The 19,695-nt window shown below is 34.5% G+C and overlaps 1 protein-coding gene across 3 annotated transcripts; it reads left to right on the top strand.

The window, feature by feature from the left end:
- Window positions 1-4,858: 4,858 nt before the first annotated feature.
- On the top strand, window positions 4,859-8,049 carry LOC100783149 (protein CHUP1, chloroplastic). Of its 3 annotated transcripts, XM_041006499.1 has the most exons (6): window positions 4,859-4,995; window positions 5,260-5,914; window positions 6,432-6,748; window positions 6,838-6,949; window positions 7,571-7,702; window positions 7,795-8,049. In XM_041006499.1, exons 2-6 carry the CDS (start codon window positions 5,279-5,281, stop codon window positions 7,873-7,875), a joined length of 1,278 nt encoding a protein of 425 aa, XP_040862433.1. In that variant the 5' UTR covers window positions 4,859-4,995; window positions 5,260-5,278; the 3' UTR covers window positions 7,876-8,049. The 3 variants fall into 3 exon arrangements, with proteins under 3 accessions (XP_040862433.1, XP_003539347.1, XP_006591236.1); XM_003539299.5 differs by having other exon boundaries at window positions 4,963-5,914; XM_006591173.4 differs by lacking the exon at window positions 4,859-4,995 and having other exon boundaries at window positions 5,004-5,914; window positions 7,802-8,049.
- The last annotated feature ends 11,646 nt before the right edge of the window (window positions 8,050-19,695 follow it).

Raw genomic sequence — 19,695 nt, 5'->3', positions numbered from 1 at the left:
TTATCCAAATAAAATCTAAATCCAAATCAAGTCTAATCCATTACCCAAAATCAAATCTGATTTGTTATCCAAATTAAATCTGCTACACAGTCTGTGATAATTAAACTGTCTTTCCTGTTATATACCTTGTGTGTCTAATTTGATTCATCCAGGAACTTAAGAGGGAGTGAGTGGTAAAAGGCAAGAGTGAAAACATCACACAAAAGCCTATATTGAGAGCATCAAACACGCGTGAACTACCATCAAAGAGAGAAACACGTGAGTAGAGTGTGGTGAGGTCCTGAATTTTTATTTTTTTGAATTTACTGCAAAATTCTTTGTTCCTTAATCATGGCAAGAGCTGGTGACAATGGTGGTGTATATCATCAACTGGACGGATCTCAACGCTTATTTCTGGACGCGTGGACTACACAAATGCAACGTTTGTTGAACCGTAACAAAGAAGAGCCCTACAGACGAATAGTCAAATCTTCCTCGTTTACTCTTAAACCTCTATCCCCTAGAGAAGTGTGTGATGACCAAATCAGAATGAGAGAAAAGAGAGAACAAGAGAAAGAAAATAGTGAGGCTCCACAATGGAATATGAAAAAGAAGAGTGATACACCCGAGGAAAAGAGTGATACACAAAAGAGAGAGAGTGATAATTCTAATCAGTTAACTATTTATGTTTCTCCTAGTGTTCAACCCTTATTGCAGGAATTTAAAGATGTCTTTTCCAAGGAGATTCCTCATGGACTGCCACCTTCAAGAAGCATAGAACATCAAGTTGATCTCCTTCTAGAAGCTTCATTGCCTAACAAGCCAACTTACAACAGCAAGCCCCAAGAGACTCAGCATAAGGATGCACAGGTCAAAGTTGAGTATGTGAAAAGATTGTATGACCAAGTGAAGGTGCAAATTGCAAAGAAGAATGAAAGTTATACTAAGCAAGACAACAAGAAAAGGAAGGAAGTGGTACTTGAACCTGGTGATAATCTTGGACATTTGAGGACAAATGTTTTCCAAGAAGGAGGGAATGATGAGAATCATGAAACTGGCCAAATACAGGCTAAAGGCCCAAGTGGAGAAGGACGAAAGCCTAAGTGGAGAAGGACAAAGCCCCCGAGTGGAGAAGGATGAAGGCCCAAAGGCAGAGACACTATCAAGACAATTAATTGTTGCTAAAGGCCCAAACTAATTTGAAGGCCCAAGTTAAATATGTTTTTAATTATAATTTATTTTTATTGTAATTTTGGCCCAAACTGTTTAGAAAGCCCATGTTTATTTTTATCTTTTTGTTCAGCTACACTATAAGTATTGGCTTTTGTTTAGAATAAAAAAACTTTTGACATTTGATAAAATTTGGTGAGAGTTTCTCTCTGAGTTCCTTGTTGAACCAATCTCAGACTTATCAAGGTAATTCTTGTGGCGTCTACCCTGACTTATCTTCCTTCACCGGAAGTGGCGTCATCCAAACCTCCGTAGCCTGTATCAAACGATCCACTCCTACTCAGGTTCACATCATTTTCAATATAGATGAGACAAAAATCATATTCTTTGATGGTTGAGAAAAGGAGAAAAATAAAACAATTGTTTTTTTTATTAATACGTAGGATCTAACTTTTTCATGGGGATGAGGTGTTAACTTATCAAAACAAAGACTTGGGGCAATCACTTGTTTTTGGATATAGCATTAGAATGTATATAGAAAATGGATTTATAAGTTATAAATTTGGGCCTAATTGATTGAGTTAATTCAATTTATAGAACTTAAAGTCAGTTTGATTAAATTTATTTGTTGAAAAAAGAGTTTATTTTAATAAAATAAATAGGTTTTTTAATGTGTTTGTTTAAATTACTTCTGTTAAAAAAAATTCTGTTTATTTTCAGAAATAAATCTTATCTACTTCTTAAAAAATGCTTATATAAAAAAAACATTTATTTTAAAGTTGATTTTTTAAAATTTAAATAAATTCACCCAATATTGATCTATCGAGTAATTAATTAGGTTAAAATGAGTTAAACTTAGATTAATGAAATGAGTTAAACTTATAAATCACTGCCTCTTAGGTTCAGCTAGCTAATTAATGACTTCAAGTATGTAATGGCATGGACCCAAATGTCTTTTAGTCATGGATTTACCGATTTACGCATTCAGTTAAGAGTAACTCGTAACTATTGGATGAAGAGCAGATTGTTCATTTTATCTTAGTAGGTCAGACTTAATAACTATCCAAGATTTGCATCGTTTGATTTTCATTCAATGGTATTGATTCATAATCTGGGTTGGTATTGGTATAACTTTTTATTTGTAGTTTTGAACAAATATTTGAAGGAATTGAAAGCTGTTTTTTTTTTTTTTGACTGACTTCTTTCTCGTTCTTCTCCCAAATGATAAGAGAAGCTAAGCCTCACTCAATACAGAAAACTACCAATTTCAATCACTTCACACTCTTTTGGTAGCATAGAGGTTGAACTTTGAAGTCTATGGTAGGAGTAGGAAGAAAGAAAAGGAGGTAAAGGAGTTCACAAGGGACATTGAACAACATAATAAATTGATAAAATAAAAAATAGTTGATATCAAAGGGATCTTATTTGTTATGCTGTAGTAATCAACAACTTTCTTTTCCTTGTGAAAACTTTTTCACTTCAAGAAACCTCACTATGGTACCTTTTTTTCCTACCCACCTTTGTCCTTTCCTCCCTCATTGCTTGATAAGCAATGAATAACCAAATGCCATTCAAATTACAACACTCACAAAAGATGAAAGGAAACCATCACAATGACGAGAGCTTGACCAATGATTCCAATTTCCAATGTTACCACTCCATATATTACACTTGGACAAGAGATATTTGCCATGTTGGGATGGTTGTTAGGACTTTGTGATCAGTTGAGTAGTCATCAATCACATTCATACCACGTGTATAATAATATACATGAAACTCCAAATCAAATTGCATTTGAAAAAGGAAAGATAGGAGTAGGACTCAGATAAGAAACATAACAAGCGTGGCCCCTTGTTATAAAAGTGTGAAAGCACAAATGATTATTAAGAATAAATTTGTATGTACATGATTCAAGTCATTACGTAATCAATTTTAATTTTAATAATAAAGTATTATTTTATTTTTATTGTTATATTTCATTATTTGATTAAATGATTCATTTGATAATGTTCTTGATTAAAATTAAAGACTTGTTATTATAATAGAGATTATGATAATGAGAAACAAGTTTGTTCTAATTTTAATTTAAATCGCTCTTGGTCATAAGATTATTGTAAATAGGATATCAATAATCCGGATAGATTAATATATATGTGATAGTATTTATTGGATAAATATTAATAGATCTCATTTATTAATTTGCATAGATGGTCATTGAATTGAAATTCTCAAGAAGAGGTATAATAATTTTCTTTGACCCAAGATTGTCATAGTAATTGACAGGTTATTTGTCGTATTTTGATTTCTAACACCTAATGCTTTAGAGCACTTGTTGAATGCATATTAGATATGATTAAATACTTGTAAAATTAATGATTAATCAAGAAAGAATTCATCAACTCTTGGTAACGAGTTTGAGCTCTATGAATAAAATTATATCCTGACCAGGGAAATTAAATGAAAGAAGAAATGAGTTTTTTAAGTTATTATGAGTTAACTCAAAAGGATTTGACAATAATATCATACTCTAGAGTTAACCCAGAGCTGTAAAGATGAAATAAATTATCACACTACTCTTCTAATGGTTCTTGAAAGTAAAATGCTACTTCATGCTAGCCGGACGTTAAGGAGTATTGCTAGACGCCTACCTTGATTAGTATATTAATTTGATTAATATATTACTGGCTTAGTATTGAACCTATGGAGTCACACACAAACGAGTGTTTTAATCTTTGTTAAAGAAATTATTTTAATATTTGATGATTAATTAAATTAGAGAATTTAAAATAATCAAATGATTAATTGATTTTAAAAAAGGTAGAATATTATTATATTTTTGCTAGCACTAAAAATATAAATAATATGAAAGATTTGGTGAAAGAAGAGATATGATTTTGTATTTGAAATTTTGGTTGAAAAAACAGTTAGATACAAGTTTAACTTGGTCAATTATTATTTCAATTTTAACTACTAAATAGTTAGCAATAAAAGGTAACAAATATAGCTTAAAAAGGGATACTATCAATAATGATTTTGATTTGATCAGAAATTTAGTATCCTTAGTGTGCTATAAATAGAGTCTTGGACTGGACGTTGAAATATCTCAAAATATCACTTCTTTATTCTTATTTTTCTACTTGTCAAAGTTGTTGGCGAATAGTGGTTAATATCGATGTGGATACACCTAGAGTCTTCACACTATTAAAGAATTTTTATGCTTCAAGAGTTCATGAACAGATACATTTTTAATATGTCATTTGTTTATAATATAATTTAAATACAAAATAGATTTTTTTATTTCGTAATGTGTGTTTTTTGAACACCTTTTTTCCTACAATGATCTCTGTAAAAAAAATTCAGTAGTGTACATGAATGTTCCACTAACCCTTAAACATATGACATTGTAACAGAGAGAGAGAGAGAGAGATTAATTTGTAAGTTTGACTAAAAGAATTTAAGGTTGTACCTAACTTAACATTTTAAAGGCAGTTATCAGATATTAGTGACTTCCAGAAAGCCGAAGTAATCTCTCATCTACGATAATATTTGCTACAAAGGCATCATAATGAATCTTCATAGCATAGAGCATTGAAGTTGTGAAATGTCCAAAGCATCCTTATTAAGACTTATTTACTCAGCATGTCCAAAAGGTCATTGGCTTCTTTCATATTAACCCCTACTCCTAAACATACCAACCTTATTTCAATATAATAATAAAAATAAAAAATACCAACCTTACTTCAAAAGTAAAACCAAATATGAAAAGAAAACGACTCAATCATACAAATATCAATTCTATAATCACAATGTTGAAAAATGCCTTAGCTTTCAGTTGCTGAATAAATGGTAAGCAGGCCAAGTCTTTAAAAGATGTTATTGTGAGGTTTTCTGATATGTTTCTGTTTTTAAGAGCACTGATTTGTGGTGTTTTTATTTTTATTTTATTTTTCTGTTATGCTTTAGTTCTATAAGGAGCACTAACATGCTTATAATTAGTGTACTTGCTGTTATAAATTCCAGTCTTCTATTTTTCTGCCTTTTCATATTTTCTCAGTTTGCTTTTGCTTTGTTTTTCTGTATAACAACACACACTATAACCATCCTTCTAAGGAGGGAAGAAGGAGGGAAAATGTCATTAGAGAATGAGTCTGAGATCACCCATCTCAAGAAAAATCTTAAAGTCCAAATGGAAAGAAATGTGTCACTAGAGAAAGAAAACAAGAATCACAGACAAGAAGTAGCACGTTTGAAGTCACAGATAATGTCACTCAAAGCACATAACATAGAGAGGAAATCCATGCTGTGGAAGAAGATACAGAAAGCCATGGATGGTAATAATTCAGATACCCTTCAGCATAAAGCAGCAGTTAAGGTAACAATGCTTGAAAAGAGTCCACCAAATGAGAGAGTGCATACAAATTCAGATTTGCTAGAAACACCTAAAGTTAAGGACAGATCAGTAAAAGTACCACCACCTGCACCCTCTTCCAACCCTCTTCTTCCTTCACACAAAACTGAGAAAGGAATGAAAGTGCAGCCATTGGCATTGCCAAGAACAGCACCACCACCTCCTCCAACACCACCAAAATCACTAGTTGGATTGAAATCAGTGCGTCGTGTGCCAGAAGTAATAGAACTGTATCGTTCTCTCACAAGAAAGGATGCCAACAATGATAACAAAATAAGTACCAATGGAACTCCTGCAGCTGCATTCACCAGAAACATGATTGAGGAAATTGAAAATCGATCAACTTTTCTGTCAGCTGTAAGTTTAGTTGCTGTCTGCCTGTTTTTCAAGTTTTGATAAATATTTACATATATCACACAATGCTATCTTGATACTCAAGGAAGCATAAACACTAAATAGTAGTTGTGTCATAATATCTCATCATAATTAGATAAGCATAAACACTTTGAAATTTGAATACTCTTAGCTACATTTTACCATTATTTTTGAAACCTTGGTATTAATTGAGATGGAGATGGGAATATCACAATAATTAGATAAGTTATAAATTATTTCATGTTAAGAAAGATATATGCCTATTTTCAAAACATCAATTTTCTCTTCTGATAAAGTATTTGTGTTTTATGTTACATTTGTTTTAATTTTATACATGGTATTATAGTGTTGTCATGTGTGAAGGGGATCTAACTCAGTTAGTTGAACAGAGTATATGAGTTGCTGTAATCTTCTAACCCTCTCTTGGATTCTTACGGATAAAAAAAAAATAGTCTTGTCAAGTTGTCATATCAGTGTCTATGTTATACTTACGGAACAGATAAAATCAGAAGTTCAAAGACAAAGGGAGTTCATCAGTTTCTTGATAAAAGAGGTAGAATCAGCCACATATGCAGACATTTCAGAAGTAGAAGCATTTGTGAAATGGCTAGATGGGGAGCTATCATCACTGGTGGATGAACGTTCAGTGCTAAAGCATTTTCCACACTGGCCAGAGCAAAAAACAGATGCACTCAGAGAAGCTTCTTGCAACTACCGAAATCTGAAGAGCCTTGAATCAGAAGTCTCATCATTTGAGAACAATCCAAAGGAGCCATTGGCCCAGGCTTTGAAAAAGATGCAAGCACTCCAGGACAGGCGAGCATGTGCAAAACTAGAATGTTCAGTAGCTTAGTGTGTTTGTTCAGTGCTTTAGAGTCATTCCAAGATCCACTTTGAGTGTGCAGGTTGGAGAGAAGTGTGAACAGTGCAGAGAGGACAAGGGAGAGTGCAAGTATAAGATATAGGAGTTTCCATATCCCTTGGGAGTGGATGCTGGACACAGGCCTCATTGGTCAGGTAGGCAATACTTGGCTTATTTTTGCAATTGTGTAATAAAAACTTGAATACATGCACTAACCGAGTAAACTATAAACACCACCAAGGATCAACTGATATGAGATTGTTTCAGCTTAGAGGTCTCAGATTTGAGTCCTGAATACACAATCGTGTTAAATACTTAAATGAAGAGTTTTGTCGTCCTTAATGATTCTACTCAACTTCAACAGGATTGCCTCCACTAGAATATACATGCGGTCTAGATAAAAAAAAGTAACACTATAAACATCTTTTATATTATCAACCAATTACAAATCATAATGTATGATAAATTTATTAAAAGTCATACCAACAATTATTTCTGATTATGATATAAAAATCTTTACATTGATAATTAATACCCTTCTACTTAGAGAACAATACCCTTTATTCTTAAAAGAACAACAACCTGACATGTACACTTGGAAAGTAAGAGAAGCTTTGCTCTAAACAAAGTAAGCACTTAAAGAAATAGGATATATTGGTTAGTTAACTAATGTGTATGAAGAAATTTAGTTTTGGTTATTCATGAACCAAGGTAGTTAACTATTAATTAATGACATGACAATAATTGATTAACCTAGTATATTTGGCTGCATGCAGATGAAGCTGAGTTCATTGAAGTTATCAAGGGAATTCATGAAAAGGGTAACCAAAGAGTTGGAATCTAATGAAGCCTCAAAAGAAGATAACCTCTTGGTACAAGGAGTTAGGTTCGCATTCAGAGTACACCAGGTAGGTAGATTACACATTTGCACTACCTCAGATATTCACAAAAGGAACATTAATTTAAATTTGGTCATGTCATGAACCACCAAAACATTCAGTTTGCAGGTGGCTTTGATTCAGAGACCATACAAGCATTCCAAGAATTGAAGAAGATTGTTAGTGCTAGTACCAAGCTATAGGAAATTGATCATTACTCCAAACCAAACTTGTTACCAAAATGGACCACAAATGTGTTTCCTATATTGTCTTCCTCCCATAACTGCGTGATGTTTCACACTTCGAAGGTGGAATTGACAAGCATGCATATGCTCCCATATTTATGTACTTTTTCAATGCATTGCCTATGTTTGACATGTAGGCTTATGCTTCCCTGATTACGCAACTATACCTGAAGAGCCAAACCCACGATAGAGGTTTTTATTTTTATTTTATTTTTTAAACTCGAGTATTCTGTAGGCGATAACCAAATATTGACACATACATTTATAAATCACAAAATTCAAATCAAGATATATCATTATATTAATAAATCAAGATATATATTACGTTATATATTTTAAAATAATAATATCTACATAAGTATAATATAATGTTATGTAAGATCTATTATTTATTACATCAAAGAAATTTTATTATCATAAAGAAACAAAGCGTCCAAATTGTATAATGAGGTCTCTTAGTATTTTTTGTGAGACTCATTATCATAGGAAAAGTTCTTTTGAGGTGATGATGAATATATAAATCTTGATTTTGAATTTAGATCTTTTATGAATATCGCTCATATTTAATTTTATGTTATTTTAGATAGGAAGTAAGAATGCAGTATGATTGAAATGAAAATATAAACTTGAAAACAGATATCAAGGGCACACCGGAGACCGGCTTACAAACCCCAGGTTTTCATAAACAAAGAAACCGAAGCGGCGGCAGAGCCGCACAGGATCGGTGAAGGGAGAAGAGAGAAGGATGAAAAATAGAAATTTATTGAATCTAGAAAGAAGCGCTTACAAAAATCTTGTTTCAGAGCACCTCTCTTCCGAAACCTGAAAAAATGGCTAAATGAAAGGGTGCCTCACAACATACTTGAGGACTCCTTATATAGCCAAAAATCTAAGACCGGTAGTTGCCGGTAGTTTTGACCGGGACTATTTGACTGTTTGTTACAAGACAAGTAGTTTTGACCGGGACTTTAATGGCTACAGGACAGGTAGTATTGTCCATCATTAATTACACATTAATTACAAACAGACGGTTTTGTGACCGAAATTAAATTTAATCTAAACAGATACCAAAACAATCATCTTCGTTTTGGTAAAAGGGATCTTCTTCGTCTTCTTCAGCAGAACTTGTTTCTTCCTTCTTTGAGGATGAAGCTTCTTCTTCCTGTTGTAACATTTGTAGAACTTCCTTCAGATTTTTAGCTAAGACCTCCTTTGATGTCGATCCTGCTAAAAATGCTGCCAGATGAGACTTTTGGTTCAAAAACACAGAAGTCTCTGGATCAGCCGCTTTGAGGAATTCTGGATGGGATTTGAACCATAGTTTTACTTGTTCTGGATCCGCTTTGGATGAGTCAAATTGTGTCCACCATTTTACAAATGCGTGTCTTTGTAGTGATGGATATTGGTTTGTCTTTTCAATCTTGCTGTAACGATATTGCCATGAGAATATCCATGACAGTGCAAAGCTTGAAAAGTATTTAAGATCTGCTGGAATTCGTGATTCCTGCGAATTGTATTGTTTCTTAAATTGGGAAAATCCTTGTTGGACCGTTTCTGGGAATATCTCTGGGATTGGTCCAAAGAAGTCCCACCATTGCAAAAACCAATTGGGAAAATTGTAAATTGTGTTGGTCTTGAAATATATCAGCCATGAATGCTTGAAGCGGGTATTTTGGTGCCAAAACACCTTAGTCCAAGCATCAACGTAATCCCAATAGGTATAACCTACCGGATCAAATGGAACTGAAAATCTCTTTCCTTTGTTCAAGTCCGAACCAAAGTGTCTTGGTTGAAGAACTTTTAGTATTTGGATGGTTGAGTGGGTGTTTAAGGTTTGGTCTTTTGGATCTTTGAAATGTTTGATAGATACTGAGTTTGAATCTACCAAAATCAATTCATAAAAAGTTCTTGTCTTCAGGATGGTGGTTGGTTTGTAGTGAAATCCTGGTGGGAAAGCCTTGGCCGTCGCCTTGAAGGGATTTTTGTCCCAAAATTCAGGTTCCATCTGCAAAACAGTTAACAATTTATTTTTATAAATATAATTGTTAGTTTGTTTGGTAGGTGGTGTTTGAGCTTTGGCTAAAGGTAGTTTTCCTTTAGTATTGGTGGCTATTTTGGTCATTGACGCATTTTGGATCATTGTTTGTAAATTTGATTCAGATTCATCATCAGATTCTGAGGCAATGTCTGCCCAAGATTTTTTGATTATTTTTGGAAATTTGGTCAGACCCATGTCTTGAAGGGCCTGAAGGGTTTCAATTGGCCAAGCATAGTCGGCCGATGTTTGTTTGGCGGTTGCCGGTTTGGGAGATTCCTGAGTGGATGGCTCAGGTTTGATTGAGGCAATCTGGGTTGATGACCCTTCTAAATTGGTTTTCTGGGTAGATGACCCAGCCTGGGTTGGTGACCCAGAAGAGGTAGATGATTTCTTCATGGTTGGTTCTGGAAGAGCCAGCCTGGCTCCTTTGCCTGTACTCCTTCCTCCCCGTAGGGAGATTCCCGATGCCTTAGGAGGCATTACCACTTTTCTGTAAGAATTCACGGGTAAGGTAGTCAGGTAGTGAATTTGAGGTGCCCTTGATGTATTCTATGTCAAAATCAAAGACACTTAAAATTGCTTGCCATCGTGCAAAAATTTGTTTTGAGGCAAGGTTTTTAACATCTTTTTGTAAAATATCTTTGGCTGATTTACAATCAACCCTGATTAAAAATTTTTGGTTTAATAAATCCGATTGAAATTTGGAAATGCACAAAACAATTGCTAAAACTTCTTTTTTAACAGTTGAATATTTTAATTGTGCAGGATTCCAATGTTTTGATGTATATGCAATGACATGATCTTGGCCATGGACTCTTTGTTTGAGGATGCCACCATAACCTATGTCTGAAGCATCAGTTTCGACAATTTTAAATGCCTGTGGAATAGGAAGATACAGACATTTAATGGATTGGACTTTGACTTTGATTTCTTTAACCGTTTGTGTATGGAGGTCAGACCAAGGAGGCGGATTTTTCTTCAGCCTATCATGTAATGGCTTGACAATATTATTTAAATAGGGGACAAATTCTCCTACGTAATTTAGACAACCTAGAAATCTTTGTAACTGGGTTTTGTCTAAGATTTGGTTGGGGAATTTGCTAGCAAACTCTATTGACCTTTCGATTGGAATGATTGTACCTTGATATATATTGTGACCAAGGAATCGAATTCGAGTTTGGAAAAGATTGATTTTTGATTTGGAGACTGCCAAACCATTTTGTTTGATGATATGTATGAAGGTTTGGAGATGTTTGAAATGTTGGTCAATGTTTTGGGAAAAGATTAAAACATCATCTATGTAGACAATGACAAATTTTGAATAGGGATTAAAAATATCGTTCATAATTTTTTGAAATTCTGAAGGGGCATTCTTCAGTCCGAATGGCATCACGTTCCATTCATATTGCCCGAAAGGTACAGTAAACGTTGTTTTGTACCTATCTGATTCTTGGATTTGGATTTGCCAAAATCCAGATTTCATATCAAATTTTGAAAATATCTTTGCAGAATTTAATCTGTTAAGCAAATCTTTTTTGTTTGGAATAGGATATCTAATCCATTGTAATGCTTGATTTAATGGTTTGTAATTTATGACTAAGCGGGGTGTTCCACGCTCAATCTCAGATTGTTTGTTAACATAAAAAGCCGCACAAGACCATGGGCTTTTGCTTTTCCGGATTAGGCCTTTATCAAGCAAATCCTCGATTTCCTTTTGACAGTATTGAAGAAGTTCTTCATTCATTTGGATTGGTCTGGCTTTTGTGGGAATTTGTTTTTCCCTAAAGTCTTTCTCATAAGGGAGATCGACAATATGTTTCTTTCTGTCCCAAAATGCATGTGGCAATTCAGAACAAACGGTCGATTCAATATGATTTAATAAAGATCGACAATATGATTTAATACAGATTAAAAGAAAGAATTCAATCTTTATTAAATCATATTGAATTGACCGTTTGTTCTGAATTGCCACATGCATTTTGGGACAGAAAGAAACATATTGTCGATCTCCCTTATGAGAAAGACTTTAGGGAAAAACAAATTCCCACAAAAGCCAGACCAATCCAAATGAATGAAGAACTTCTTCAATACTGTCAAAAGGAAATCGAGGATTTGCTTGATAAAGGCCTAATCCGGAAAAGCAAAAGCCCATGGTCTTGTGCGGCTTTTTATGTTAACAAACAATCTGAGATTGAGCGTGGAACACCCCGCTTAGTCATAAATTACAAACCATTAAATCAAGCATTACAATGGATTAGATATCCTATTCCAAACAAAAAAGATTTGCTTAACAGATTAAATTCTGCAAAGATATTTTCAAAATTTGATATGAAATCTGGATTTTGGCAAATCCAAATCCAAGAATCAGATAGGTACAAAACAACGTTTACTGTACCTTTCGGGCAATATGAATGGAACGTGATGCCATTCGGACTGAAGAATGCCCCTTCAGAATTTCAAAAAATTATGAACGATATTTTTAATCCCTATTCAAAATTTGTCATTGTCTACATAGATGATGTTTTAATCTTTTCCCAAAACATTGACCAACATTTCAAACATCTCCAAACCTTCATACATATCATCAAACAAAATGGTTTGGCAGTCTCCAAATCAAAAATCAATCTTTTCCAAACTCGAATTCGATTCCTTGGTCACAATATATATCAAGGTACAATCATTCCAATCGAAAGGTCAATAGAGTTTGCTAGCAAATTCCCCAACCAAATCTTAGACAAAACCCAGTTACAAAGATTTCTAGGTTGTCTAAATTACGTAGGAGAATTTGTCCCCTATTTAAATAATATTGTCAAGCCATTACATGATAGGCTGAAGAAAAATCCGCCTCCTTGGTCTGACCTCCATACACAAACGGTTAAAGAAATCAAAGTCAAAGTCCAATCCATTAAATGTCTGTATCTTCCTATTCCACAGGCATTTAAAATTGTCGAAACTGATGCTTCAGACATAGGTTATGGTGGCATCCTCAAACAAAGAGTCCATGGCCAAGATCATGTCATTGCATATACATCAAAACATTGGAATCCTGCACAATTAAAATATTCAACTGTTAAAAAAGAAGTTTTAGCAATTGTTTTGTGCATTTCCAAATTTCAATCGGATTTATTAAACCAAAAATTTTTAATCAGGGTTGATTGTAAATCAGCCAAAGATATTTTACAAAAAGATGTTAAAAACCTTGCCTCAAAACAAATTTTTGCACGATGGCAAGCAATTTTAAGTGTCTTTGATTTTGACATAGAATACATCAAGGGCACCTCAAATTCACTACCTGACTACCTTACCCGTGAATTCTTACAGAAAAGTGGTAATGCCTCCTAAGGCATCGGGAATCTCCCTACGGGGAGGAAGGAGTACAGGCAAAGGAGCCAGGCTGGCTCTTCCAGAACCAACCATGAAGAAATCATCTACCTCTTCTGGGTCACCAACCCAGGCTGGGTCATCTACCCAGAAAACCAATTTAGAAGGGTCATCAACCCAGATTGCCTCAATCAAACCTGAGCCATCCACTCAGGAATCTCCCAAACCGGCAACCGCCAAACAAACATCGGCCGACTATGCTTGGCCAATTGAAACCCTTCAGGCCCTTCAAGACATGGGTCTGACCAAATTTCCAAAAATAATCAAAAAATCTTGGGCAGACATTGCCTCAGAATCTGATGATGAATCTGAATCAAATTTACAAACAATGATCCAAAATGCGTCAATGACCAAAATAGCCACCAATACTAAAGGAAAACTACCTTTAGCCAAAGCTCAAACACCACCTACCAAACAAACTAACAATTATATTTATAAAAATAAATTGTTAACTGTTTTGCAGATGGAACCTGAATTTTGGGACAAAAATCCCTTCAAGGCGACGGCCAAGGCTTTCCCACCAGGATTTCACTACAAACCAACCACCATCCTGAAGACAAGAACTTTTTATGAATTGATTTTGGTAGATTCAAACTCAGTATCTATCAAACATTTCAAAGATCCAAAAGACCAAACCTTAAACACCCACTCAACCATCCAAATACTAAAAGTTCTTCAACCAAGACACTTTGGTTCGGACTTGAACAAAGGAAAGAGATTTTCAGTTCCATTTGATCCGGTAGGTTATACCTATTGGGATTACGTTGATGCTTGGACTAAGGTGTTTTGGCACCAAAATACCCGCTTCAAGCATTCATGGCTGATATATTTCAAGACCAACACAATTTACAATTTTCCCAATTGGTTTTTGCAATGGTGGGACTTCTTTGGACCAATCCCAGAGATATTCCCAGAAACGGTCCAACAAGGATTTTCCCAATTTAAGAAACAATACAATTCGCAGGAATCACGAATTCCAGCAGATCTTAAATACTTTTCAAGCTTTGCACTGTCATGGATATTCTCATGGCAATATCGTTACAGCAAGATTGAAAAGACAAACCAATATCCATCACTACAAAGACACGCATTTGTAAAATGGTGGACACAATTTGACTCATCCAAAGCGGATCCAGAACAAGTAAAACTATGGTTCAAATCCCATCCAGAATTCCTCAAAGCGGCTGATCCAGAGACTTCTGTGTTTTTGAACCAAAAGTCTCATCTGGCAGCATTTTTAGCAGGATCGACATCAAAGGAGGTCTTAGCTAAAAATCTGAAGGAAGTTCTACAAATGTTACAACAGGAAGAAGAAGCTTCATCCTCAAAGAAGGAAGAAACAAGTTCTGCTGAAGAAGACGAAGAAGATCCCTTTTACCAAAACGAAGATGATTGTTTTGGTATCTGTTTAGATTAAATTTAATTTCGGTCACAAAACCGTCTGTTTGTAATTAATGTGTAATTAATGATGGACAATACTACCTGTCCTGTAGCCATTAAAGTCCCGGTCAAAACTACTTGTCTTGTAACAAACAGTCAAATAGTCCCGGTCAAAACTACCGGCAACTACCGGTCTTAGATTTTTGGCTATATAAGGAGTCCTCAAGTATGTTGTGAGGCACCCTTTCATTTAGCCATTTTTTCAGGTTTCGGAAGAGAGGTGCTCTGAAACAAGATTTTTGTAAGCGCTTCTTTCTAGATTCAATAAATTTCTATTTTTCATCCTTCTCTCTTCTCCCTTCACCGATCCTGTGCGGCTCTGCCGCCGCTTCGGTTTCTTTGTTTATGAAAACCTGGGGTTTGTAAGCCGGTCTCCGGTGTGCCCTTGATATCTGTTTTCAAGTTTATATTTTCATTTCAATCATACTGCATTCTTACTTCCTATCTAAAATAACATAAAATTAAATATGAGCGATATTCATAAAAGATCTAAATTCAAAATCAAGATTTATATATTCATCATCACCTCAAAAGAACTTTTCCTATGATAATGAGTCTCACAAAAAATACTAAGAGACCTCATTATACAATTTGGACGCTTTGTTTCTTTTAAAAAAATTATAAAGCAAGATGATGAATTAGCAACTTCAAGTCTTCAAGAATTCCACAAACTAGCAATCATCATTGAAAAAGACACCTTATAACTATGGTTCATCTAAAGACAAACTAGCAATTTCAAGAATACCACAATCATCAAGTGATCCAAAATCATCTTCAACTACATCCCACATTTTAGTTTCCTCTTGATGATATTGTGGAGTATTCCTTGAGAGAAGTCGTAGGTTGCTATGAACAAATACTAAATCTTCAACTCTATGTGGTGTCATCTTGTTTCTTTTTAAAGAATTGATAAATGAATACGTACTCCAATTCCTTTCACAACATAAAGATAAACAAGGTTGCGCAAGTAGCTTAAGGGCAACCTTTTGAAGTATTGGAGCATTAACGCCCTGAACTAGCCACCAAGCTTTTGGATCCATTTGACCTCTATCATTTAAAGAATCAAGATCATAAAAAAATTCTCTTCTATTTGAGAAGTTGGTAAACTCAATATTCACTTTCCTCCTTACATCCACATCAAGAAAGAACCTCTTGAAGCATTTGACTCTTTCACGAGTGAGTTCCATGTCTTGATGTGGAGGAACTCGATTAGAATCTTCACTTAACCATTCATGACTATAATATCTACAATTAAAAAGAAATATATACATGATTAAAATTTATGTAATTCTAAAAAATTGTAAGTAAAAAAGTTTAGAGTTAATTATCTTGGATTCAAGGAATGAGCTAAACAATGAAGAGGGGTGTTACTCTTAGTCCAACGGTCTATTAATATGGAGTGCACTACCTCATAAAAGGTTGATCCTTCACTCTCCTCCTTTCTCTCATATTGATATATGACATTCTTCACCTTTTCAATCATTAAATCCCACATCTCATATACTAGATGGAGAGATGAAGCTTCCGTATAAGTTCTTCTAAGAACATCATATATAGGACTAGTGAAAGAAAAAAATATAATCAACCTTATCCCACCATTTACCATCCAACAAAGTATCTCTCACAAATTTAGCCTTTGCAACATCATCTTCCTTGTAAGAAGACCATTGGTCACTAATGACCATCTCTTGGAGTCCTTTTCTTTAATTGCTTGAATCTCTTGAGCATTACAATAATGGAGGCAAATCTTGTTGGAGTAATGGACAACAATTTCAATGAATTAAATGAATTGAAAATTGATAGTTTCATAGAGTGATTCATGACAAAGTTTTTCACAAACATTGCATCCTCCGCAATTTGGGTGATCCAAGAACATTCTTCATAAACAACATTATTTTTTTTCTGTATTCTTGGTTGCACATATGTTCTTCAAAGCAAGATTTAATGTATGGACAACACATGGAGTCAAATAGATAGAAGGAAACTCAACCTCAATTATTAAATTTGTTGCTTTACAAACGGCTGCATTATATGTGACACCCTCTACCCCTCACATATATATTAATAAAGGAATAAAAATTCAAATATTAATTAAAATTATTTTTAAAATATTTTTAAATACAAGCCTTTCAAATGGGTAAAAGGCTCACATTCACTTTCTTCTACATCATATTCAAACTTGTCCAAATACATAATAAAGTCATCTTGGCTCAAAGAAGGCCATCTAAGTTTCATGCAATTAATATAGAACCTATATCCTAATGTCACATCCTATCAGAGCGTGGTGTTCCCGTGTCCTCTAGCATGAGGTTCTTCATAGTCATCCACATATTCATCTGTTCCCCCAAACACAAGTTCAAGATCATCATAGGATCCAAACACAACAACACACAGGGAGTGAGTTATCACATTCCTAGCTAATAGAGAAACAAGACAATTAAATATACATATTATATAAATGAGATTCCACTTGCTTAAACATAGCTCACGTAACTTCACCACTTCGTCATTCAAAATTTACTTTTCAATGATCAATCACATTATACAAGAATCACATGCTCTGATCAAGACATAATAACACATCAATTTCATAATAAATAATTAGCAAGCGCATGAGACAGTTACGCTAAGACTCAATCCTATATGCAATATGGTACCATGTCAGTGAAAAACCACCCTGGGGCGCTTAGGAGTACATAACAAGACACACCACACCATGGGTTTGTCAAGTCACTCTCACTAAGTAAGATCATAGGGAGACCAGTCAGGGTCACGATGTTTTGCGAGAATGCTCCAACCATATAGGATCAGCATAGGCTTAAAAGAGCACTCAAACCCGGTAACCCCCAAGGCCTACACTCCGAAGAGTCCGTCAGGGTCTCTCCCTCCTGATTTAGGTCCAACCCCTAAAATAATTTTTTCATGCAGACACTGCTCATGAATTATACAATACCCACGACCTTACACTCGTGTTTTAAACACGTTCAACACAATTGCGCTACGATTTAACACTGATTCCTAAATAGAAAACCTACATTTTCTCTTTAACAGTGCGCATCAATGCTTTTCTCAAGATAACGCTGGTCGGGTTATTGTACAATTCATAGCTTACAACACAAGTAATTTCACATCAAGTGTTAACTACACACTTATCCACAACTAGAACTCATTCACAATTTCACATCTCATAATGTCACAATCCACCATCACATGTTTACACGTATCTCACAAGTTAACACATGTTCAACTTTACACTTATACTCAATTTCAATAACAGTATTATAATCTCAAAGCAACATTTTGAATCATCATTTCATATCCTCAATATAACAATTTATATAAAAGACTATCACAACATGAGAACTAAAACCCCTCAAATAATATTACACAATTATATCAAAATCATAGGTCGAAATATACAAATATCAAGAGCACAATTTATCAAGCAATTTTCATTAGGACATCAATATTTTATTTATAATCATAAAGGAAAAATTGCAATTTAACAAACATCTCAAAATAAAACCCCAATTTAATCCTCTAAGGATCCTACACATGTTCTCACTAATCCCCAACTGTGAATAACTCATCCCTCACCTCTAAGCGGACTCACGTGTCTTCCCACAGCGATAGCGTCATCTCTAACGGTTCCCTAAGATTCCTCCAGTTTTTCCTTCAACTGTTCCGATAAAGTTCCCAAACGTGAGAGAAACGGAAAAAAGATTAAAGCCTCCACTTGGACTATCTTCATGCGATTCTTTTTTCTCCCTCCACAAACATTATTTCGCAAATCCCAACGGTCAAACCGTGAGCAACTGAATTTCGAACAACATATCCAAATTTTATGACAATCCAACGGTTAATGAAACCACGATCGTAGTTTTACCAAGACAGCTCTAGGTTTCTGCGGGAAAGAAAAATGCTTCAATGCGAGGGGTATTTCTCTTAGCTCAGACCTTATATCAAAATTTCCAACGGTGACAATGCTCGAAAATGGTTTTCAAACATGCTATTTAAATTTCACGACGATCCAACGGTGAATGAGTTCGAGATCATCATTTTTTTGAGACAGTTTTGATGGCCTACGGGAAAAAAAGAGGGTTTTGGGAGAGGAAGAGAGAAAAAATGGAATTGGTAGGCAGAGGAGGCTGAGCATGTCACTATTTATAACTAGGGGTATTCACGACCTATTATTTAATTTATTTATTTATTTTTATTATTTTATAAAAAGAAAGAAACTCTATTTTATTCTCCATCAAATGAATAATAAAATACTCTTCTTATTTTCTCTCAAACCATTATTTTATTATAACTATTTTTCTTTATTTATTTAATTATAAAACATCATTATTCTCTAAAATTTTATATACGAAAAAAAAAGGGATGTTACATTATCCATCACTATTTGCACAACATTTGAATGCCCAACCTCTATAATTACCTCCCTCATATGTTTGGCAATGAAATTCTTGTCTTTAATCTCATTTGAACAATCAATGGCCTTTAAAAATATAGGTTCACTCTCCGTGACAGCCATGAAATTAATAAGAGATCTTCTTTGCTGGTCACTCCATCCATCACTAACAATGTTCACACCCTTCTGGCTCCATGCATTTTTATTTGGTTGTAACAAGTTCTCCACATGTCTCCTCTCACTTTGAAGTAATGTTATCCTTAATTTATTATAACCTGGAGGTTGGTAACCACCGATATGATTGTTGGCAGCATAGGTAAACGCCTTCCTATAATGAGGATTTCTTGCTAAATGAAAAGACATCCCCAAAGAGTAAAACATCCTAGCAATTTCATGATTAAGTGTCTCTCTAGCTTGCAAATTAAAGGCACTTTCTATAGTTGATGTCTTTCTCTTTTTTGGATCAACACCAAGAGTGTTTGTATCCATTTGGTATTGAGTAGAA

This window comes from Glycine max, chromosome 11 (genome assembly GCF_000004515.6).
Source record: "Glycine max cultivar Williams 82 chromosome 11, Glycine_max_v4.0, whole genome shotgun sequence".
In the NCBI taxonomy this organism is placed as follows: Eukaryota; Viridiplantae; Streptophyta; class Magnoliopsida; order Fabales; family Fabaceae; genus Glycine; species Glycine max.
Note: the sequence above shows the minus strand (reverse complement) of the source record. Positions and strands in the feature narration are given on the sequence as shown.

Bases quoted from the DNA above. Each gene is read 5' to 3' on its own strand.
- LOC100783149 (XM_003539299.5), top strand. From the start codon at position 5,132: ATGCTTATAATTAGTGTACTTGCTGTTATAAATTCCAGTCTTCTATTT. The intron at 6,950-7,570 runs GTAGGCAATACT...GGCTGCATGCAG, and splicing joins ACACAGGCCTCATTGGTCAG to ATGAAGCTGAGTTCATTGAA. The intron at 7,703-7,794 runs GTAGGTAGATTA...CAAAACATTCAG, and splicing joins TCGCATTCAGAGTACACCAG to TTTGCAGGTGGCTTTGATTC.